Source organism: Neopelma chrysocephalum, unplaced genomic scaffold (assembly GCF_003984885.1).
Source record: "Neopelma chrysocephalum unplaced genomic scaffold, ASM398488v2 Primary Assembly neopelma1_63, whole genome shotgun sequence".
NCBI lineage: Eukaryota > Metazoa > Chordata > Aves > Passeriformes > Pipridae > Neopelma > Neopelma chrysocephalum.
The window spans coordinates 3,856,982-3,880,661 of NW_020897720.1; the positions used below are offsets into that span (position 1 = coordinate 3,856,982).

The following is a 23,680-nucleotide window of genomic DNA, read 5'->3' on the forward strand; positions in this document are numbered from 1 at the left end:
ACACAACAAAATTAAGTGCAGTGCTTAATGTGACTTTAAAACTGCATTTCTTGGATTAAGGTTGAATAAACACACGCACACACAGTTGTCTCTTACTACTCCTTCACCAAATATCTTAATTTTCTTTTGAGTCATTTCTTAGATCAGATAACAGGTTTTCTTTGTAAGGAGAGGGACTAATCAGAGAAAAAGTAGTTTTCTCAATTCCATGGCCACACGTTGTAACAGGAGTATGTTGCAGAACATCTGTTGCAAATACGTAAATCCTTCTTGGACGTGCTGGATCACGAGTTACTCACCTCCCCCTGGGCTTGTGCTCGGACTGTTTTCAGTTTCTCCTGCCCAGTGACAGCTGGCAAACTGGTGTCAGAGATTCTCACCGTCGTCGGCGTCAAAGCAGTTGTAGTAACGGCGGCTGCAGAAGTCACTGTGCCTTGGCCACCCTGCTCCAGTGATTTTCCTGCCTCTTTACATCCAGATCCAACGAGCAATGTCTGTCCAGCCACAGAGGAAAATGGAGTGAAGGGCAATGGTGTGTCACCACCAACCGGCTCATCCTGCACTACCAGTGTTCGGCCGTTCTCTTTGGTGTAAGTAGCAAAGCGAATATTGCGATTAATCTGAGAAATGAACGAAGGCAACTGCTTGGCCCTCGGATCCAGTCCTGTTTCGCTACTGGAGACTCCTTTCCAAGGACCTCTGCTCGCCTCACCTCCATCACTACCGTTGCTGTCCACCTCACCCCTCTCCTTTAGCTTCTTTGTTGCAGGATCACATCCAGAATCTGAAGCATTTTTCCTCCTCCTTCCATCCTTTCCCTCCAGGCTTTCTTTCTTCTTTTTCCCTTTAGATGATGATTTAGCTGATTTTAGGCCCGCTCCCTATAACAGACAAAACCACGCAATGACTAAATGGAACAATCAGGATACCCATTCAAAAACCATTTTTCTGTTACAAGAGAACACATTACACTGCTCTGATGCTTAAGAACATTTTATCACAAATTGAGACATCTAAAGAGAGATGCCATTTGAGCACAGAACACAAGCATGAGTGCAGTCTTGACTTTTTTGTACTAGAATAGGATCTGCACAAGAAAATTTTTAGCTGAGCTACCTTGATGTAGCATGTACCACATCATGGCAAATTCTGAGAAACATCCAACACTCCATCATTGTTCTTCGTAATGCATGAATACTATTTGCACACTCATTTTTGCTCCAAGTGTAATCTCCACAGTTCTTTTGAAGGGCACACTTTCTGTGCACTACACAAAGCCTACAATATTTAACTACAGGAGACAGCTTGCCCTTTTGCCTAGGGTAAAACTACAGGTTCAAATGTTATCATGGAATCTCTCAACTGAAGCAATGTAATGCTTACAAGGCATACAAGCCAGATGGCAACTTCCAGAAATGCCTAAAAAGGTCTGTGAAGCAGCACAGTGATCCTGTTAGAAAAAGGCAGCAAGCACAGACAATCTTTATCAGAGCACTACACCTTAAAATGGAGCACAACATCTTAAAATGGAGCACAACCACCAAGGTTACTGACCCCCTTCCAAGACCCATACTAAACTTAGTAAAACAGGCCTAACAAAAGGAGAAGATTGTTCAAAGAAGGTTGTGACCATCCTCAAAGTAGCAAACAAAATTTTCCCGTTCCAACTTTTAAAAGGAAAATTATTAAAATTATCAAAGATCCACAGTGAACACTTCATCGTTTTTAAATTTTTTCCATGTTTTAGATGTTTCACATCTAAGTTTTTATGAAGTTTCACACTGTATATACAAGACCTGAACTGCTGGACTACCTCGCTTGGAGAAGTGTTGTCCATCACCACATGAATCAGTCGAGGATCCACCGACTTTATCTCACCACTCTAATTTTTTATGCAGATTGATAAGGAGGTAGGAGAAAGAAAAGAGGAGGTTAATTTTTAATTCAGAGTATACAGTATCAACATAAGACACCTAAACACACAGTTACTGTGCAGCCCCTCTCCCATTTACCTTTTCTATCCCACTTCCTTAGGAATACTACTGCCTTCCAGTTTACCTTCTATCCTTCTGCTCCTCGATTTCAAAAACTTGCAGATTTGATTCCTACTGCTGTTACCCTGTATATTTGTTCTGTTGAGCATTTCTAGAAGCATTCATTGCATTAAACACAGCTCTTCTTAAATTTGATTTAGTATTGTTGTAGCCTTCTACACTTCACTCTGCTAGACATAGAAAAGACAACTGCAAGAGGAACATCAATTCATCCTAACTATCCTCCCCAAAAGGAGCAATGAATACCCAGTCTCTAACTGTGCTTGGAGGTTACCATTATTTCACAGTAAATACACAGGAATTTGGGTGCTTCTAAACATGTATCTGCTAAGAGCACAGGAGCAGGCCACTGGTAAGACTGAACTACCTGTCAGATCACACAGAAGCATGTAATAAAAACCAGGTAACTCTAGCAGTGCACAGATCCTCCGTGCTGTTCACAGGTTTACTGACAGCAACAGGGCAAAAGACAACAGTCTAAGCTAAAATACACAAATCAAATTTATTGAGGCTAAGACTTCATCTGCTACGCTGTACTTGTATAATCAAGAGAAGGCACAGGAAGACCACAATATAAGAGATCCAGAGGGCAGCTTTCTGTGCATCACCATGCTCTCCCATCCAGAGAATCACTTCCAACATTTCTTCATACAGCACTCATTCCCAAAGAAACTCTTACAGCTTTTTTTTTTTTCATAGAAATGGCCTGTGTAACATCATTTATTCTGGAAAGTCATCATAACAGGAAAAAAATATTATAAAAATTCTATGAATCACAACATGAGTAATGACTCATCTTTTAAAACAAGTAACAAAGAACCAGAAGAACAACTTTTGGTGAAGCTGTCATTCTGCACATATAGATATTGAGGAGTGGTATTTTAGGAACACCAAAAGTGCTTCATATTTTTACCTCAGTCACAGACACCTCCATAAGACGAGATATTGGGTCTTGATGGCTCACAACAGCAGAGAGCCAGCTATTTTCATCCTCTGGTTGGTAAACCTTAACTCTTTGGCCTTGGACACTGTAAGGACCTGGAAAAGAGGGACTCTGAGTATATTTTCCAGACAAGCTTTGTGTCATACTAGTTAAGCCATGCAATAAAATAGTTCTGTACACTTAATTAGGGCTTGAAGTATCATCTTTCAGATGGAAAGACATTAAAACCCTAGGACTAATGCTGAAAATCCTGTGTAAGCAGGTATCCTACCCTAAAAAGTCAACAGGCCCCCGATGCTATTGTAAAGACAAAACAAACACAGTTTACAAGTAAAAAAAAAAGTGAAAGATCAAAACAAACTCAATCCTTTGACAAAAATCAAGCTAGAAGGAGGCTCCTTGCTATAAACTCTTTTGCCTTTCTAACCTATGGGTTAATAATTATGTAGCATCAATCCAGTGGCCAGTCCTGGCATTCTGATTCAGACCAGATGTGCCAAATCCCAGCAGAAATGCTGAGTAGTTTGGAGCAGAAACATGTCTTTGCATATCCAACATCTCCAAACCAGCCGGTCTCAGTTCTTTCACCCAGGTAATGGATCATCTACAGAAAGGTTTCCTCTGACCCTGCCCTTACTCTCCACATCAGCATGCAGAGTTTTCCTCCTACCCAAAGTTCAGACAAAATAATCCACTGCTAATATTAGATCATCAAAATCCACATGATCCAACAACCTGTATGTGATACAGCCAGAATTGGGCAGAAGAAGGTTCCAAACTGGACAATTCTAAAGCTACTTGCTCATGTAAGAAGTCTTGTCCTCAGAAATTCTTATGAATACACTAAGAGGCACCAAATTCCCATAGGGAATTACATCTCCCTTCAAATGTAAAACAGGAGCCTATCTCTAGGGTGGCCCCTGGCAAGTGAACTCTGATAGAACATTGTTTTAGCACTTGACCAAGACTATCCAGATCTACAACAAAAGTCACAATCAGGCTTAACCCTACAGGATCCAGGTAACAGATAAGGTATTAACTCTATGCTGACCAGTCGTGTCCACACCACATTTTCAACTTAAACAAGTCATGTTTTAATTAGCAAAATGCCAAGATTTGAACTGACATTGAGAAGACAGTTTCTGAGGACCAACAACTACAGAAAAACTTCAATTCCAAATTTCCAGAATTACAGATTAGAACCATAAAAAGGCCCAAAACTTTAAAAATTCTAAACTAAAACTTAAAATAAGGGAAGTTGTAAATACATGGAAATTGTCCTACTTTAACTAGGGACCATTCCCAGTAGGTATTTCTGGTTGTATCTCAGCAACTGCTTACCTGTATCTGTGACAAAATAATGCTTTTTTTGTAAAGAAATTGCAAAATATTATAGAAAATTGACCTTCCAAATCAAACAGTAACAGATACTATTACTATCCTCCTTCACAAATCCCAGCATAGTCTAACTGTTCCACAACAAAGTAGCTCTGAGATAGAAAATATATTTCTCACCTCTACTAAAAATCTCCTGAAGCTTCTGGTCGCTGATCAGTGTATTGACAGATTCTCTTAGCAAAGGCTGTTCCTGGAGAATCTGGTTTTGACTCTCTGTTCCCATCTGCCAACAACAAACAATTTTAAACAAAAGTATAGTCTTTTAAGGTAACAGAATCATTAGTTCTTAAGGGACAGCTCTTCTTGGACTGCTGTCAGAGACTGACTAACCGAAAAAAAAGTAAAATTAAGGATAACATTACTGAGCATGTCAGGAGGAATAAAAGGATTAGCTCTGCAAATGCTGTTGCAAAACTTGCACTGCAATTATCAGCTACTCAATGTTTGACAACTAGCTCCCCAAATCAACAATGCAGAGAGTAACTGGGACTTTTTGAATGCAAATAGAGGTAGTGTAAGAACTTGGAAATGCAGGGAAAGAAACACAAACTCATGACAGGACAGCAAAAGGAAAAAGACAATGATAAGTTGGTGGAACAGTAAGAAAGAAATAAAATTAATGTGACAAGCACTGGACAAAGTTAAATTTACATTTTAACTCAGCACAGTTCAAATACCTGAAATAAACGTAATCCACTGGCATCCGACAGGAAACGTAAATGTCTGTCCAGAAGAAACTCTATTGGGACCACAGAGCCCAAGCCCAGCTTATCTACTAGAGGAGTGAAAGTCTGTGATGAACAAGCAAAAAAAAAGGTTATTAAAATGACTGAGCACATGTACACGCCAACAACATTCGATTTCACATGCTATTTACATTCAAAAATAATAAAAAGCTTAATTTCTCAATTTGTACTGCCCAGTGCCTGAGTTTTAATGCAAAATGTTAGTCCTTATGTCTAAACTAATAATTCTTGCATATTACAAGCAGGAATTACAGACAATTGCCTCCACTTCATTAGATCTTAAAGCAGAAATGAAAACATCTGTCATGGTATTTGATTTTTTATAGGTAAGCACCTTCTGATGCTCAGGCAAAAAAAAAAAAGCTTTGGTTAATAGTTCAAACTATCTTATATATTTAAGATATACCTTCTGGAAAGGAGTGTTTTTATTCCTGTACAGAAGTCAACTGTAAGTCATTTATAGGCTTATTTTTAAAGAGGTTTTTTTTGCTAGTGTTTTGTGCCAAATTGAAGACACAGTAAGAGTAGTATTGATGTTCAAGATGCAGAACAAATAAAAAAAAATACCTAGCAGAATTAGAATGACCTTATAACATAACTTGCTGATGGTAGAGGAATTTGCCAGCCACTGGAGTCTTTGCAAAGTGTTTTTAACCCCATTTTAACACACAAGTATTCACGACATTTTTCCCTTAACAGCTCTCATCAAGTTTGTTTACACTCCATCCTCCTGTACACAGCAGTATAAATATAAATTTTTTTTTTCAGTTTACGTAAAACTATTTCCCAGAAGCGAACAGAACTACAAGAAAGAGACAATGAAGGATGAATACACATTCTTAAGTGAGGTATCTAAAAAACAAACAAACAAAAGAAACCCCAAACAAAACAACACATTATCCCCTTTGTAATGCGAAGTGTACCCTGGTGCTTTGGCTAACTCCAGTCTGCATTCCCAGGCAGTTATCTGGGTCGGCCTCTGTGCTTAGAGATAGCTTCAGTGCTCCCGTGTCCAGGGCACAGAGGATGGAAACGCTTTTTTAACAAGCCTACAGATAAAGCTTGAGTTGTAGTGGAAGTGCTCTGGGATCATCACACAGTCAGTGTGCAGAATGTGGTAACACCCCCAAATCACTCAGATTGTGACAGACTTGAGAATCATCTGAAAGAAACCGATCCTGCATAAAAACAAGTTTCCCAGGTGAAACTAACTGGAGTTCACTTGGAGGCAAGTTGGAAATACACCGAAAGGAAAACTTTGCCTGTGGAAAAAGCACTATTTACAGAATCTCTATTGTAAAGGCCTGGTTTTCTTTTGCAATAAAGAAAATCTCAGAGGAAGATACAGTACCAAACTTCCTGCTTTGAGTCCAAGTGTCCATTTAAAACACTGAATTCAAATTCTATCAAGCCACAAGATCCTTGACTGGAAAAAACATGCACAAAATGTATTAAAAAGCAGAGAGTAGGATTCCAAGCAGTTCAAGGACTGCAAGAGGAGAAAAGAAACAAAAGAAGGCCCAAATAATAAAAGTTAAACAGCATGAAAATGAGGGAAGGATCACATATTTTGGTCAAATACTCACCAGTGCAGGCCACTGTGGCACCGAGACTCGAGTCCCCTGAAGCATAACTGGGTCATTTCGAGGTGCCCAAACCAATGATCCTTCCAGCAGCAACACTATAACTTCTTCAGCATGGACTTTCACCCAGGCATGTTGGTTCCAGTTACAGCCATCGAATTCCACAAAGATCTGATTAAAAAAAAAATTAGAAGGCATTTCATCTCTTTTCAGATACTGAATAGAAAATAATATTCCTACAATCCCTATGGAAAAGGAGACAGCAGTTTTAGTCAGAAAAATCAGGATAGTGTTGTAACGTTAACACTGAGAACACCACATCAACACAGCTATCAAATATTACAAAAGAAATGGGAATCAAATTCATAGCAATTACTAACCTATGAAACATTATTTATCCTGGCTCCAAACATTGCATTTTCCCATACAAAATTAAAGATGTGAAAATTGTTCATCCCAAAATACAGCTGATGACCCAACGGAAGCCTTTTTCACAGTAGGATTTTTTAGAGAAGTTCTACACTCTTACTTGGCACTTCAAACAGCCATTCAATCAGCATGGTTAACTGACATTCACAGAATTAAATGCTTCAGCCTGGAACATTTGTGTTTATGGAATCCACTGTGCATCACATTTTTGTGTTGTCTTGTACATTATTAAACTCCCTAAACAAACACAAATGTTTTGGATGGCATGAGATTACCCAGAATTAACTACTCATTACCTTATTTATAAGTGTAACAACATAAACCACGCTACACACACTACAATTCTAAATCCTTATTCCATCATCCTCTTTTTTCCTATCGTTAAGGACAAATGTTAAAGCCATATGAAATCACATGAAAAGGTTACAGGTTACAAATCCCATTCCACATGCTAACAACTGGAGCTATTAAATATTAAAACACAGTTGTATTCCAGTCTTTCATCTCCAGAACTTACATACTCGCCAAATACAATCAAATATGTTGGATGAACAGCAAGACATTCCTAATCAGCTAAGAAACACATTAAGCTGGACAGTCAAAACAGTTTTGTAATCATCACAAGACCACTGAGGGGTAACAGGGCACTAACCAGAGACAGCTCTCTGCTTTACCAATAAACCTTATTAAAAGAAGTATTACACTCACACACTCCTCTTCCCCACTCCTCCCCCCAAACCCAAAAGCTCAAACTCCAAAGAGAGTGGGAGAGAATATGAAACAACTCTCCTGATGAATTCTTGAACTCCATTACTGTTTAAGCTGCCCTGCAGAGAAACAGTACTGGACCTTTCAAGGTATCCTTCCTCCAATTCAACAAATTTCAGCAATAGTGTACAATGTGTACAGTATTTGTGAGGTAATAATCTTGCTATGATTCACTTATCATAAAGGTTATATGAAAAAAGGTTGTCATAAAGAACTGTTAGAATAATGCTGACTTTGGAATATACACTTTTTCTGCAAAACAGAGAAGTCAGGGCAAGTTTGTTTTACACACTTCACATTCAATATTCCGTTCTCTTTCCCCTTTGTATAATCAAAGAAGGAATGGAGTCCGGCCAAACTTTGCCTTACAACCACTAAAAGAGTTGTTACTAATTCTCAGCCAATACCCAACAGAGTATTTTCCTACACACAGATATGCAGGGCAGCTGTTCCAGGTCCATGCAACACCACACAGAATACTGTCAGTAGTTTCCAACCGATCACACAGAAACAAAAAGGATGAAAACTTCAATATATACACTCAGTTTCTGCTTCCAGAATCTGCAATAGAAATCACTGTGTAATGAGTGTGCAAGAAACACAAGGTGACTTGGCAGGGCACACCCAGTGTTTGTGCATATACCACTCTGTGTTACTACAGAAAACAGCTACAGCATATTCATGGACTGATGTCAAATGTGCTTAGATTCTTTAAGGAAAACACTGTGGGAATCCTGAAAGAGATGCCTAAAGAAGGAAAGCAAGAACTGATGAGACAGATGTGAGAATGAATGAACACATTGCCCTTTGATATATAAAGTGGTAAAGAGGAATATTCGACCTCTGCTTAAGGCTTCTGGGTTTTTCAACAAAGCAACTGCATTATAACTGAGAATTTCTCATCTGAATTTGAAAATAGTGTATTCAGTCAAGAGGGAATAATTTCTGTGCTAAAGTCTTGGCTACATCAGAATAAATTACCTCTCAGATGTATCAATGGACCAACAATTCACAGGGTCACATCTACTGACAATAAATATCTTCTGCTGACCTTCTGACTCTGCTCACAATCAGTTAAGACAAGCCACAGATAATAACACCAATGTTTTAAACAGTGGTATAGACTGCAACTATTTATGTAATTAGTGCAGATATGCCTGTATCAGATAAAAAAATGATGCTGCTTAGAAAAAAATACATCTGCAGGATTTCCCAAGTTCTCCCGCAGTGAAAAACCCTTTCCCTAAGCAATATTGAATTGCAAACAAAAACGATCTTTGTTTTGGTGGTTTGCCTTTTTTTTTTAATCTACAAAACCGGAGTTTTTTTCCAACACACAAAAACAAGAGGGTCCATACACACTTGTAATTCTCCCCCTTCCCTTTTTTTTTTTTTTGCCTGGCCCACTAAAAAGTGACACTGGAAAGCTGAGCTGTTGCTCTGCTTTTCTTGATATACAAAGACAGCCTGAAGCATTTTTTCCCAGAAGACACATTCTTGTCTAGATGCTACCCTAAAATTCAGACCTTAACTGTAGTGAGAGAACTACAATCTGGCTCAAATGGAATTTCTCCTCAAGTTTTCCAACATCAGTTCTGCTATAAAAGCAGCAATGACAGGAAGACCATAATGTAGATTAGACAGATACTTTGGTCTTTTTCATCATGTGACACACAAGCTCTAAATATGATTTACAATAGAAAAAATACAGAAGCTTATTGCATTAGAATTTGCAGTAGATGCCATCTACAAAAAACATAAAATCTTTACAGTTTAGGGGGTTATATATTATAAAAAGCAGAAGATGGAAAAAAAAATTCAAGTGCAAAAAAAAATCCCTTAAAATGGTCTTAAATTTTACCTAGTTTTGAAAGGAAGGATGGTCCATCAGTTGCTAGAGAGCAGCCAAAGACCCAGGTTCAATTCCCTGCTTCATCAGAGGCTTCCTGCATGACCTTGGTCAAGCCATTTAGTCTCAATGACTGTTTCCCCATCTGTAAATTGGAATAATAATACTTTTGCCCAGACAGGAGCCACTGGTGGGAATCTGTTGCAGACTAACCAAGTAAAACTAGATAACAAGTTGGTCCATGACCTCTTACTCGTGATGTAGAAAGACCTACATTGTCAACATCTAGGAAAGGAAGGAAGGGAAGGCAGAAACTGAGATTTCAACGAGGCAAACACATCTGAGGTCTCATGCAGCTGGTATGAGATGAAATTAAAACAACTGAACTACAATAGTTTTCTAGTAGTTTTCTGATGCAAAAAGTATTATTTTGGAATGTATTATGTGAGGCAGATGATGTACACACCAATGCTTATAAACCTTTCAGCTTCCAATTCAGTAACCATGTTTCAAACTATTTCTTACAAGCAAAGGCAAAAAAATCCAATCTGAAATACATATCTACAGACACAGTGTTTTACTGCAGCTCATTCACAAACATGCAAAGGAACAACCCTCAGCTTTGGAATACCTACCCCATGCTGTACCAACCTCAGTTCAGAGGCACTTTAGAGCACATTGCACCTGACACACTCCTGTCTTAACAAACAGAGCAGCAGAGGAGCCCTGCACATCAGCCCTGTGGGTGCCTCTGTGACCCAGCAAGAGGCTGAAACTTTAATTGTCACTGGTAGGAATGCCACAGCAATCCAGCTGGCCTCAAGCCATGCTACCTCTGTAACAAGACACTACTCAAAACCGATGTACCATTTTGTTTACAAAACAAGGTGGAGTACAAGCAGATTTTTACTGTACCTTCAAAGACTCCACTTAATCCAATCCAAATACAAAAGGCAGATTGCAGGTGGATTGCAGGTGGCCTCAACACTTCTGCCCCCTCCCTGTGAGATATGGCCACCATGCAAACCAGATCATTAGTCAAAGCAAAGCAGTTGTCCAAAATTCAGAATTGGAAAGGCCTTCGAGTAGCATGGTGCTTTATTGTCCCAATACACAGCAAGTAACAAATATGTACATTCATAATTCTGTACGCCAAGTTCTTTAATAAATTACTTGTAAAACAGCACCTCGAGAAAATTATGGCTCTTTGTAGTCACTGTAAGTAGTTAATATGTTTTAGGAATTTAGACGGGTAAAACCCCTTAGATGAGCTTGGATGAAGATCAGCAGCTTGCTGTTACTGCAAGCAGCAGGAGGTTGCCTGTCCACTGTCACTGCAGGGACCCATTGCTTCCCCTTGAACAAGCAGCCCAGCTGACCCCACCGTGGGTACAGCGAGGGAATAGGGCACTGAGCACACACAAGGAATTGCTAATTTCCTGCAATCTTCCTCTGTGCTGTTTATTTAAGGGTCCAGTGAAGCATCACTCACAAGAGATAGGAAGGGCAATTACTTTCTTTTTTTTATAGCAGCTAGCTACTATATTGACTTAATCATAACAACATCAGGCCAAACGCTTCCACTCAAGTCTTCATCAACAAGCTGTTTCTTAAACATTAAGACAGGAACATGAAGTACTGGACTATTGTCTCTCCTGCAGTGCAGAATTTCTCTGCTGTGGCACTTTTTTCCACTTTAACCACTGAGCAGCTGAACACTTGAGAGAGATGAGCTGATTTGAACGAGGTTGGTTTATGTCAAACACGAAAATGACTGTGCTCGGTATCTCCCTCTCAGATAACAAACGTTTCCCAAGTCAAATTTGGGATCTAACAGTAACCTCACAGCAACCTGTAACCTCACAGGTAACCTGTGCCTGCAGAGCCAACATGGGTCTATCAAAGGAACCGGATCCAAACCAGCACCACGCACCAGACACAGCAGCACCTCATGCAAGCCGCACCTCAAGGCAGTCGTGTAACACCCCTCACACTTTGAAACGAATCCAGTCATTGCAGTGTATTTTACACCAGGCAGAGCCAAATATGTTAATCACTATGCTTTGCTTTTTAAGAGGAACTTTATTTCAGAAAATGTTTGCATTCCTACAGAAACTTCCTGCCATATGACACCTCCTTGCTCACAGCCAGAGACAGACTGCCTTTTGAGGCAGCACCAGCCTATTCTGTATACTGAGAACTCATTCACCACTCCCCAGGCCTATCCTTAAAAAGTAACCCCTTTTTTCCTTAATTTATACTAAAATTAACATTTTTGAATTTTCCCTGCTATTAGTAACTTGACATACTCGGCTATTGGAGCTATTGGAAAGTGTGAGTTTCATAGAACAAATCTGTTTTGGAAACATATATATATTTGTGTTAAATACTGGGCTTTCTGGTGTCATTTCTAAAATGCACCTTTGCCTAGTGTCTCCCTGCATCCCAAAGTATCATAAAAACCAATTTCAGGAAAAGAACAGCAAAGCAATCTTTTTTGACTATAGTTTCATTCTGCAGCTATTTGGACTGTAGAGATAATGTTCTTCATCCCAAGTATTCTGCAACTCAATTAGCAGCAAAAAAAGCATGAGGATCTCTAGATCAGAACTCTGAAGGAAAAGAAACACCTCAGATCATAGTTTGGATACCCAGACTTTGAAAACAATTTAAAATTGGTGCCTTATAACTGGCAAGTGGCAAATACAACACTGGTATTTAAATAAGGAAGAAGGAACCTGATAATCATTAGTCTATTATGACAATACCAGTTGTTTACCAAATCTTAGAATAAGTTTCAGGTGAGGGATGGGTTAGAGGCTGCAAAGAAAAAAGAATGGCAATAAAGGGAGCAGTAAAAAGAAAGTTTTAACTACATAGTTTATATATGACATGAAGAACTTCCTCTTACTGCTTCTAACCTGAACTTGAGTATCCGAAGCATCAAATGGTGATGCACTGAAAATGAAGAAAGCTGGGATTTACAGAAGTCTAAAGGGAATGGTAAATGCACGATGAAAATTACAATGGCAAGTACTGGAGCAGCAGAACTATTACTGCAACATAATTAATAATGTCAGTGATAAAGCTGGCATAAAAAGTACCAAATTTCTTTACACTCATTCCTGGTCTCAAGTCTAACAGTACCTTATGCAGACCAGAGGAAAAACCTGAGGAGCTTTTGTAAGTTCTTACAATCACAGCCACTGAAAATTTGCTATTCCAATTGCTAATTCTGGTTTGACTCACTCTTTTTCCTTTGCTTTCCAAGTCTGGCATCTTCCTTGAAAAATATTACTGGTAAAGCAATACACCTCTTTTTTGCCAAGTTTTACAGATCAAATCACATAAATTGAAGAATTTATTTTAGGTTATGGGATGATAGACCACAGGACTATACTTAAAAGAAGTCCAATCTCAAAGAAAAGCTTTAACCTGGAACTTAATGCCACATTCTCAATAACCCAAAAATAAGAAACCAAAGCAGTTCTTTGCAAGTAGCAAATTATGCTGTTCTTTAGAAGAATGTCTCAGAAACTCAGTCTCTCTCCAGATTCATCCCCTTCACTGTCATTTAACATACTAAGTAACTCTAACAAATGGAATTCATCTCTGAATACAGTCATTAATGTCAAAATGAACAAGGTGGACGCCCAACACAAGCATGACTTTTTGGAAGAAATTTAGAAAGATAGTGTCATGGTCTGCTAAGGAAAAACTGCAAGGAAAACTTGACATTTTCCATTACGTTTTGCAAATGGAACATCATCATCTAGTGTAGGTGAGATACTCCAAAGGGACTCACAAGGGCCAGCACTGGCAGCACGGCAGCAGCACTGCCTCAGAACAGCACGATCGACAACGTTCCAAAATAAAACATACGTAGAAACTACAGAAGAAAATAAACCTGCCACTGATTGAAAAGTTGGGTTTGATCTTGATTAGATAGAGCATCTAACCAAAAGGAGGTGGCACAAATTATTAGATGCAGATACCAGTGGCTTCACGGGAAAAGCATAAAGCACTGCACAAGTACTTGGGGTCACCAGTAGAGCAACCTCAGGACAGTAATTATGTGGGGGTAAAACTGAGTTTTGTTGTTGTTCTGTAGTCAGCAATTGAAACTGGAGACAACTTAAAGAGCACCCTAACATTACTGAGAGAAGTCACTATATGAGCACATGTATTTTATGACCACATTAAAAAGCTATTCAGCAACCAAAGGCGAACGTGATAAACTTCCTACAGACAGACTTTGCCAGGACACAGTAACTTTGCAGCCTTCACTTCCAAGAGCTGGATCTGAATACTCCCATTAATTTAACATACAAGAACATGATTTGTCATGTCGGTATAAATAGACCTTGATGTAATTACCACTAAATATAAAGAACATGGGTAACTCTAGTAAGAGATTCCTTGAAAATACTTAAGCAGTAAGCCTATATGAGCTGCACTTTTCCAAAGTTAAATAACCACGGTTCACTGTCTGAAATGGGGAATCTGAAATCTTTGCTTCTGCTGCAAGAAACACCACACAGAAGGAGAGATTGACCCTCCAAAGCCAATCCAATACTTACAAGCCAATGAGCTTTACAGATCATCCACTACCAGATGAGCAAAGACTTATTTTACAGCCCTTCACTGATGCAAATATATAGCAGTCATGCTGTGTGTGATTTTACAGCTAAGCATCATTTCAGAAGACTCTCACCTGGCAGCATATTGACAGAAGGCTCAACAATTTTCACCCTTCCACAGTTGCCTAAGGACATCCTCATCTGACCAGTGCAAGGCTGGACAGGGCAGAGGTGGGGACTAGGTGGACCTCTGACCTTGCCCAGTGCACCTGCTCTTCTACTGCCACAAATGTAAAACACTGTGGTTTGACCCTGGCTGGACACCAAGTACCCAAAGCTGCTCTGTCACTCCCCTCCTCAACTGCACAAAGAAGGGAAAAATGTACAAAAAGTCTCATGAGTTGAGATAAGGGTAGGATGAGATTCTCACTGATTACCAACAGGGGCAAAACAGATTCGACTTGGGGACATTAACTGAATTTAGTACCAATCAAAACCAGAGCAGGATAATGACAAGTAAACCCAAATCTTCAAAACACCTTTCTCCTGCCCTTCCAGCAGCACAGGGAGATGGGAATGGGGACTTTAGTCAGTTCATTGTTTCTGTCACTGCTTCCTCCTTGGGGAGAGGAGTCCTTCCCTTGCTCCAGTGTGGGCTCTGTCCCACAGGAGACGTCCCACACGTGCTCCATGATCTTCTCCAACATGAGTCCTTCCCACGGGCTGCAGTTCTTCACAAACTGCTCCAGTGTGTCACCCACAGGGTCACAAGTCCAGCCACTAAACCTGCTCCAACGTGGCCTCCTCTCTCCATGGATCTGCAGGTCCTGCCAGGAACCTGCTCCAGCACAGGTTTACCATGGGGTCACAGACTCCCTTGGGCTTACTTTCTTTAGAGTTTCCATATTTCTCCACAAACTTCCCAAATATACTTATTTTGTGCAAGACAGATTTAAAATGTATTGAAATTGCTGCACACATGCAGATCAGTGTAGCATATGTTCAGTAGTGTGACATTTCCTAAAATATCAGAAACACTGTATAAAAGCCATGAAGGCACTGTGAGTGAAGTGGGCACTTCCATAACTCCCAGGAATAATGCAGTACAACTGAAACTCCTGCACGTGTACAGTGGAGGGGGGAAAAAGCAACAAGACAGGAACGTGGAGTCTCTCAGAGATTAACAGAAACATGGAAGACAGCAGGGTGAGAAAGTATTCAGCAGACATGGAACTAGTGCTGCACAAGGACAACTCTGCAAGGAGTTGAGCCAAACATGTACCAGCTAATAAGTCTCTTTCAACCACTGCCACACAAATTTTGTTAGTTACCTCTCCATTACCTGCATTTTGGAGGAACAGCCCTTCACCTCCCAGTCCTACTGCCAACCTTGGTAACACCAGTGCTGAGATCAGTCCCACCAGTCCCTCCCACAGCCACCATCTGCCCTCCCTCACTATTCAGTGAGCACAACACTGGACACCTGAGATGGCACAGGACTGGGAAGGCTCTTTAGCTTGAGCCTCGACTCCACTCCTCATCTATACCTTGATAACCACCTCAGATCTGCTAAGAGCCTTTGAGCATGTTGCAAGTCACAGTGAGTTTCCTCTACTGCAATTACACTGCTGAAGAAGTCAAGACCTTTTCTTCTATAAATCACATAAACTTATACAAGCTACAAATGTAGAGGTATTCCATTCCCCCCATATCATCCCTGCTCCTTCCATTTCAGTAGCACAACAGTTAGAGAATATCTCCTGACCCTATCAAGACCTGAGAGAAGTCATCAGTGGAACTACAGAAGACATTCCTTACCACATGAATGCATATTTTTCAGTGTGAATGTCTATCTTGCACACATGGAAAGACAGAAAGGTCTTCAGAAAAAAAAAACAACCTGTGCCATAACAAGGATTCACAGTATTGTGTATTTAGGCCACCAATAAAGTATCACAGAACAAGCAGAGAAAATGTACAGCCACTACTTCTGCAGTTCTCCTTCACAGAACTGTATTTTAATCGCAAAGCAAGTAAAGATGTACTTGAAAAAAACATTCAACATTCTGTTTGTTCTTAAAAATCTCTTTTACAACAAGAAAGCATTAAATATATGCCTACTGCTCTTTCCAACACCCATCCAGCCCAGTGTTCTGCTTTCAACAGCAGCAATATGAGACATTACTTAGGGAGTAAGTCGATGCCTACACCACTGGGGTCACTTCTCACGTACTCTGGGGTCACTTCTCACGTACTCTTTCAATACCCAAAGACATAAAAGTGGAGGGAGAATGATCCAGGGACATGATCACCTCTGCAGAACAGAAGGAAATGAAGAGGACAGTGGCACAGAAAGCAATCTGAATATCCCAGACTCACAACCTCAGCTTGCTGTGAACCTTCCCACCACTTCCACAGAATCCCAGTCTGAAAACATCTCTTTCCCTACAGTTTGAAAGCCTCTACAAGTTCCCCATTCAGTCCCAGAAAGAACTGAAACTCTTCAGCAGACACAGATGCACAACAGGCAAGAACCTCCACACACCTGCCCAACAGGCAGGACAGGCACATTTTTCCCGTGCGCTTCCCTACTGTCAAGATGACTCTCAGGTAGCATTCGAAACCTGCTTAAGGGCACATAAACCTAAATCCAGTCTTGCAGGGTTCCAGTATCCCTCATCTACTACATGTAGCCTCCAGACAGGAAGATATTCTTTCTAAAAGTGACCTAGTTAGAAAAACTAGTTGAAATACCCTGATATTTACAATTAACTCAGGGTTGTGATACTTCAGAAATAAATTAAGCTTATTCCACAATCCAGATAATTTCTAAATACCAACTTTATTCAATTAAATCCCTTACGAATAAAACACTTTAGATTACATGTTTTGTTAGACTGTATAATCTACACACCATTTATAAGGAAAAATGTCTTTAGAATACATTCAATTATGTGCGAAGTATTGTAAGAAATAGATAAAAATTCAAGACATAAAGAAACCTTGGATAAGATATAAAAAAACCTTGGATAAGACAGTAAAAATCCTTGGATAAGACATAAAAACCCCTTGTTTACTCCTGAGTTTTCTGCCTTAGAAATGTGCAAATATTCAACTGCAGTTTTGTATTTCTAAAAGCCCTACATCAGATTACAGGTAACTGAAACCATCCTTTCAGGATACTATGAGAAAGCACAGACTTAAGTAAGCCAAAGAGTAGAAAAGATGTTTTTCCTAGTCTTTTTCACACCTAGTCCACATTATTACTTTTTCTTAAATGAGTATTTCCCAAGCAGTGGTTGACTGCTTGGTGCCAACTCATCACTTCTGACAGAATGAGTTTAAAAAGGATTTTTTTTCTGATGGTACATCATTAGCATCGTCACAGCAGTGTTCATTACACATGGAAGGGTCCATGAAAACACTAAATGTTCCACATTACTCTAAATTCTGCCTCAAGTATTTTACACAGTTCACATTTTAGAGTTCTGGTACAGATTTCGAGACTATAGAGACAGCTGCACCACTGGAACTGTGCTAAGTGGGAGGTTATTGATGAAAGGAGCTGAGGAGAGAACTGCAGTGCTCAATGAAGGTAATGCATTCACACACCAAAAAAATCCTATTCTTCCCATGCTATCTATCAAATAGAGAAGCTGATTTTTACTTTGTGAAGGTAGTCTAACAGGTGTCACATGGCTGGACAGCAATGACTAACCAGGAAACAAGTGACTACCTTTTACTGAGCAGAGATTCTCCATAAAACCAAACCAAACCAAACAAATAAACAAAAAAACCTCAAAAAAAAAGGCAACACTTCACCAGTCCTTCCACCAAAATAGTAGTTAAGATCAGGCACATGGAAAATTCATTCCATCATACTCATATTTGCAGTGGATGACTCCATAATGCAAGAGCACTGATGACACACATGTCCAATGCAGTCTGCTACAAGAGCAGCTCTCCAGCTGGGTCTTAGCCCCTATACATTTTCACAATTCAGACAGTCTCAAACACGTGTCACATTTTCAAGAACCCCTTTCTGCATAGATTTTCCTTTCTTCCTCCTTAAACAGGTAGAGCAGAAGCTGGAGCACACCCCCACAGCTCTCAGTTGCAGACACAGGGTGCTGGGCCCCCTTTGCAAAGCCAAACCCAGCACTGCTTCCTGCTGACAGCCCTAGAGCAAGGCCAAACAAAGCAGCATCAAGACTGTAGGATGTCAAGGAAACTTCTCAAAGTTGGAAGTCTGTAAAGAAGCCCAAAGAACTTATCGTAACAACTAATTTCTGATTTTCAAAAAAGCCAATCATAAAGAGAACTAAAACTCTTCACAAACACAGAACCTCGTTTTCCCTACTAGGGGTCATTGTACCAGACACAGCCCTCCGAAGCACACCATCACTTACAGAACTCACACGGGCAAAGGGAAACAGCACGTTTCAAGATACCAATACCTTTCAAAAGCTCTTTTTAGGGATCTCCACCCAAGCGTTTCACTAAGCCATACTAGAAATACACCACAGAAACGCTAAAGAGTGTTTAAACACAGTATACAAACCCCAAATTCCCACAGCCGAAAACAAAACCTGAGACAGAATTAGGCTGATGATCCTCAACCAAGATTATGCCCTCAGTGCATGTTTTCATACACCATTTAGGCTTATCAAGAATATTTAACATCTTCCCGGGGGGTAAAAAAACAAACCAAACCAAAACAAGCAAACCCAAACCCCAACACTCGAGAGGTTACGCACAGCTCAGCATCCCTGTCCCGGACGCGTCTGTCTCACGTGTAAGTTTCAGCCCCCGGCCCGGCGCTGCCGGACCCCCCGCACACCTGCCGGGCCGCTCTCGCCGCAGGCCGTGCCCGGCGCTGCCCGTCCCGGAGCGCGTCCGGCGCTGCCCGGAGGGCTCGGCCTGCCGGCACCGCCCGCCCCCGGCCCGGCACTCGCGGGAGCCCCGACCCACGCCCCCCCCGCCCCGCCCGGGCCTCACCGCCAGGTCCTGCGGCACCGCTCCGCTCATGGCCCGCACGGTGCCGCTCCGCCAGGCCCGCGCGGGCAGCGCAGGCCCCGGCTCCGGCCCCGCCGCTTCGCCCTCGCCCGGCCCCGCCGCCAGCAGCAGCAGGAGCCGCTTCCCCACGGGGGAGGCCGCCGCGTCCGCCATCCCCGCCGGGCAGAGCCGCCGCCGCCCGAGCGCTCCGGCCGCCGCCGCCCGAGACACCGAGAGGCTCCTGCCCCGCGCTGGGCCCGAGCGCCGCCCGCCGCCGTCCCGGCGTGCACCGCGCCGGCCGCCCGGCCCCACAGCGCCCCGCGCGGGACGGGCGGGACCGGCGGCGTGAGGGGAGCGGGCGGGGGAACGGGACAGGGGCCGGGACAGGGACTGGCGGTGTGAGGGGAACGGGACAGGGACAGGGACTGGCGGTGTGAGGGGAACGGGACAGGGACCGGGACAGGGACTGGCGGTGTGAGGGGAACGGGACAGGGACCGGGACTGGCGATGTGAGGGGAGCGGGCGGGGGAACGGGCGGGGGAACGGGACGGGCCGGGACAGGGACCGGCGATGTGAGGGGAACGAGACAGGGACTGTCGGTGTGAGGGAACGGGCGGGGGAACGGGACAGGGACCGAGACACTGCCGGACGGTGTGAGGGGAACGGGATAGGGACCGGGCTGTGAGAGGGGAACTGGGACAGGGAACAGGCACGGTGTGACGGGGGACCGGGACGGGAACGGGAACTGAGGCCGGGGCGGTGTGAGGAGAACCGGGACAGGGAACGACGCGGTGTGAGGGGAACCGGGACAGGGAAACGGGATAGGGAAACAGGCCGGTGTGAGGCGATCCGGGACGGGGGAGTGGGACAGGGAGACGGGATAGGGATCGGGGCGGTGTGAGGGGAACCGGGGCAGGAAACGCGGCGGTGTGAGGGGATTCCGGGACAGGGAAACGGGACAGAGAACGGGAACGGTGCGAGGGACGGGAACCGGGGCGGTGTGAGGGGCTGCTGGGAGGGGGAACCCGAGACAGCCGGTCATCGGGCAGGAGCCTTCCTGCGGCAGGGCCTCTCACGAACGCCAAGTTCAAAGCCTGGAATTATCGAAGAAATTAAGGAGCTTTAACCTAAATTTCGAGGTAAACCCAGAGAAGAACCAGTGCCCGTGTCTGAGGCTGGATCCTATGGCTGGCATGAGGAACTGCATAGCGCCGGGTGCGTTGCTTTCCCATGAGGCAGATTTTGGAAAGGCATGTATTTAGGGAGCGATTAAGATACAAAATCTTAATGAATTCAGCTGTCATGAGGAACTGGTAAATTTGAACAGTTCTCATGCAGCATAGTACATTGCCCTAAACTTGCCCCTTTTCAACATGAACCACCACAAAATACTTCAGAATCCCACAGCTGGAAAAATGATGTGATTTTCCATCTGTTTCTGCTTGTGCAGAAATAGTACCATCGTGTGAAAGATTCCAAGTGGTCCTATATCCCCCTCCCATTCCACCAGCTCAGACCCACATTGCCATGATAAAGCAGGCCAGCATTTCCCATCTCCCGAGCATGGTGGTGGGTATTCCCAAGGCACACAACATCAGTTAGACCAACAGTGATAAAATCCACCAAACCAGGGGGTTCTTAACTGTCATTAATGATCGACCCAGGGAGCATAGGCCATAAAGCATGAATTAACTTCAACTTATAAAATACTTAACAACTTTTCTATGCTAATTGCTAATTCTGTTGCACCAACTTCTATTACAGTTAGAAAAGTTTCATGGTTTAATTCTGTGTGTTAATTTCAAATACTGTTTTACTGTAAAAGGGTGAAGACAGCTACTGCTGTTAAATTACACACTTCAATATCTGCTAAACCAGTACAATTCCAACTCGTGAGAAGTCAGGTAAGTAACCATCAGGTGCCATCCAAAAGTGTCCCTTAAGCACTGAAGATGCCTGCTTCTCCAGTCTGTACCCTTCCCGGCCTTGACTTATGGTCAATGCTCCAGAATCCAAAGAAAGTAATTTGCCAGAGTGGCTGATCCAGGGACCAACTGTGTGGTTTCTCTTATTTGGGAAAAGTAGGACTGATGCAGACACTCACCTGTACAGGTTCTCATCCCTCCCCTTCCATATCGTACCTAAGGCCACCCCTTCCATAGACAGCAGCCATGTTCTTTGGAGAATTTTATTAAAATATATCCAAGAAGTAATCAAACATTTTCTTATGAGTCAGGAGAGAACTGAAGTGAGAAAAACATCTGTACAGAGGACAGTGCTGTAAGTTTTTCTTTACATGCTTTATTTCAATGTTTCACAGTTTAGTCATTGTCTACAAAAATATATTTCTGAAACTCTGAGTCCTCTATAAAAAAAGCTGGTCAGCAGCAGTGACCCTGACAAACAGAATGTACCTTGGACAGTGTGAGCACCTCCTGTAAGCAGATTAGTGCAGCTAGGGCACTCCTGCCTCACCCTGGGAGACTTCTGTTCTTTGGGATTAAAGCTCTGCACTAGTTCTGAAGGAAGGCATTAAAAAAAAAAAAATCATTCCACTTCTGTATACTGCACTAAGCTTGGGAGGGGGAGCTGCAAGTCAGTGTATCACACAGCAGAAAGTGCTAACAAAGCACTTGGCACTCAGGGAAAGGAGAAGACCTCAGGGTGCTTTAGTACTGGTAAATTTTTCTTTGAGCTCTCCGTTCAGAACAGCCTTTGTCTGGTGATAATAGGTTCAGGCTGTCAGCAGAGGTACAAATGGCAAACAGGCAGAGTAATCCTATAAGCGCAAAGAGAGTCCTTTTTTGAGGACAGTATAAGAGTTCTGTTCATTTTTACCTCAACATTTTCTGCTGTGGCTTTAATCAAGGGGAAAATTGCCTTCAAAACCAATCACAAGTTGTTGGATAGAACAGAGCCACTATCAGTGCTGTCAGCTTCAACTCCTTAGTACCCATAACTGGAAATATTCCTTATAACATCAATTATTTAATTCCTACGCTTACTAGTCACCAGTGTATCTAGCCACCACAAATAAGAACTGAGAAACTCAAGTGTCGCCCAAATGAGATCTTTCTACTCTTCCTCTGCTCAGTTATGTGACTGGTCTACAGAGATACCTGCAGTTAAGGAAAAAAAATAAATTGCCTCTTTTAAAAAAATAAATCTATCTTGCATTGTGCTCTAGAAAAGACAAGGTCAATGTACTCTGATCCTCAGAGCTCATCATTAGAAGCCCCTTACCACAAAATAATCTCAGACCTGAACCCCTAAGCAGGGCAGGAATTTTCAGCAGCAAGTAAGAGTAGTTATTGACAGACTGCTTCCCTAATGTGGTAATAGACAGAAGATGAGCTCTCTGAAAACTTTTCCACACCTGCCTGTCAGAAGAAGAGTTTTCTGAGCCAGCAGCTTGTGAAATCTAGATTTCCTTGAGATTAGAGAATTCAGGAAAGTGCTGCTGGTTATTTTAGGTACATCTGCAATCAATGGGCTTCTGAGCTCTAGGTTTTTGTTCAGAAAAAGTTCTCCTGTAACTTATGCCTACCACCAGTCCCAGTCTGATCTGCTAAACCTGAGCAGCCAAGGAGGTATATGAATTTTAAGTAGAATCAGCATCATCCACAAAAACACAGAAGCCATGAACCTTCACTGAGACAAATACCTTATCAAAAAAAGACACTCAGCACTAGAAAACTAATATCATCTCACTAATGCTAAACAGTTAAAGTGTAAAATCTGTAAGAAAACACCTGAAGTTTACTTCTTGACTATTTTCCTTTCTTGAATTGCTGGGGGGAGTGAGGGGGGTGGAGGAGAAAGGAAAGAATCACTTCACTGTATTAGTAGTAAGCCAGTATATAGAAGGCAGTGTTGGAGAAAAATTTAAAACCAGGAAAAAAATCTGAAAACTTACTGATTCCGAAAGCTTTCCTCACCTTCCCAAACTCAACAGCCTAAACAGAGGATTTTCATCCTCATACTTCAAGTTGTTTTTCCAGTCTGTTCCCATCTGTTCAGCTTCCAGTCACAGCCACACAACAGAGAGAAGAATCAAGGGAGGCTGAGAAACCCACACATAGGGTTTTGCCTCCCATATAGCACCTACTTTATATATCAACATGAACAAATCAATCAGAAATTGTTACGTCTTGTGCACAGAAAGCCTGTAACTAAAGTGTAACAAGATGAAATTAAAGGAAGATTTGGAATTAAAGAAAAATTTTGTCTTGTGGAACCCCTTTTTCTGAAGACTCCACACCCCACAAAGAAGCAGTTCATATTCAGTCATTTGTGAACTGGAAAAGACTTGTCAGCAACAATCCTGCCTTGGCT

General features: G+C 42.1%; 1 protein-coding gene and 2 long non-coding RNA genes across 4 annotated transcripts in view; 2 read left to right on the forward strand and 1 right to left on the reverse strand.

The window, feature by feature from the left end:
* KDM3B (lysine demethylase 3B) overlaps positions 1 to 19,523 on the reverse strand; it is a 44,119-nt gene extending 24,596 nt beyond the window's left edge. The window contains exons 1-7 of one of the 2 annotated variants that reach the window (XM_027682536.1): positions 19,349 to 19,523; positions 6,728 to 6,895; positions 5,073 to 5,186; positions 4,513 to 4,618; positions 2,968 to 3,092; positions 1,814 to 1,882; positions 300 to 881 (exon numbers count right to left, since the gene is read on the reverse strand). In XM_027682536.1, coding sequence (XP_027538337.1) covers positions 300 to 881; positions 1,814 to 1,882; positions 2,968 to 3,092; positions 4,513 to 4,618; positions 5,073 to 5,186; positions 6,728 to 6,895; positions 19,349 to 19,519 — 1,335 coding nt within the window. In that variant the 5' untranslated portion in view covers positions 19,520 to 19,523. Of the gene's footprint in view, positions 1 to 299; positions 882 to 1,813; positions 1,883 to 2,012; positions 2,208 to 2,967; positions 3,093 to 4,512; positions 4,619 to 5,072; positions 5,187 to 6,727; positions 6,896 to 19,348 lie in introns of those variants that run through there. The other variant, XM_027682537.1, reaches the window with a different exon arrangement.
* LOC113967163 lies at positions 484 to 6,030 on the forward strand. The gene is made up of 3 exons (XR_003534107.1): positions 484 to 590; positions 5,542 to 5,589; positions 5,910 to 6,030. It is a non-coding gene; the product is annotated as an uncharacterized LOC113967163 (long non-coding RNA).
* Positions 19,524 to 20,012: 489 nt separating the features above from the next.
* Positions 20,013 to 21,705, forward strand: LOC113967111. Its single transcript, XR_003534097.1, has 2 exons — positions 20,013 to 20,560; positions 21,171 to 21,705. It is a non-coding gene; the product is annotated as an uncharacterized LOC113967111 (long non-coding RNA).
* The last annotated feature ends 1,975 nt before the right edge of the window (positions 21,706 to 23,680 follow it).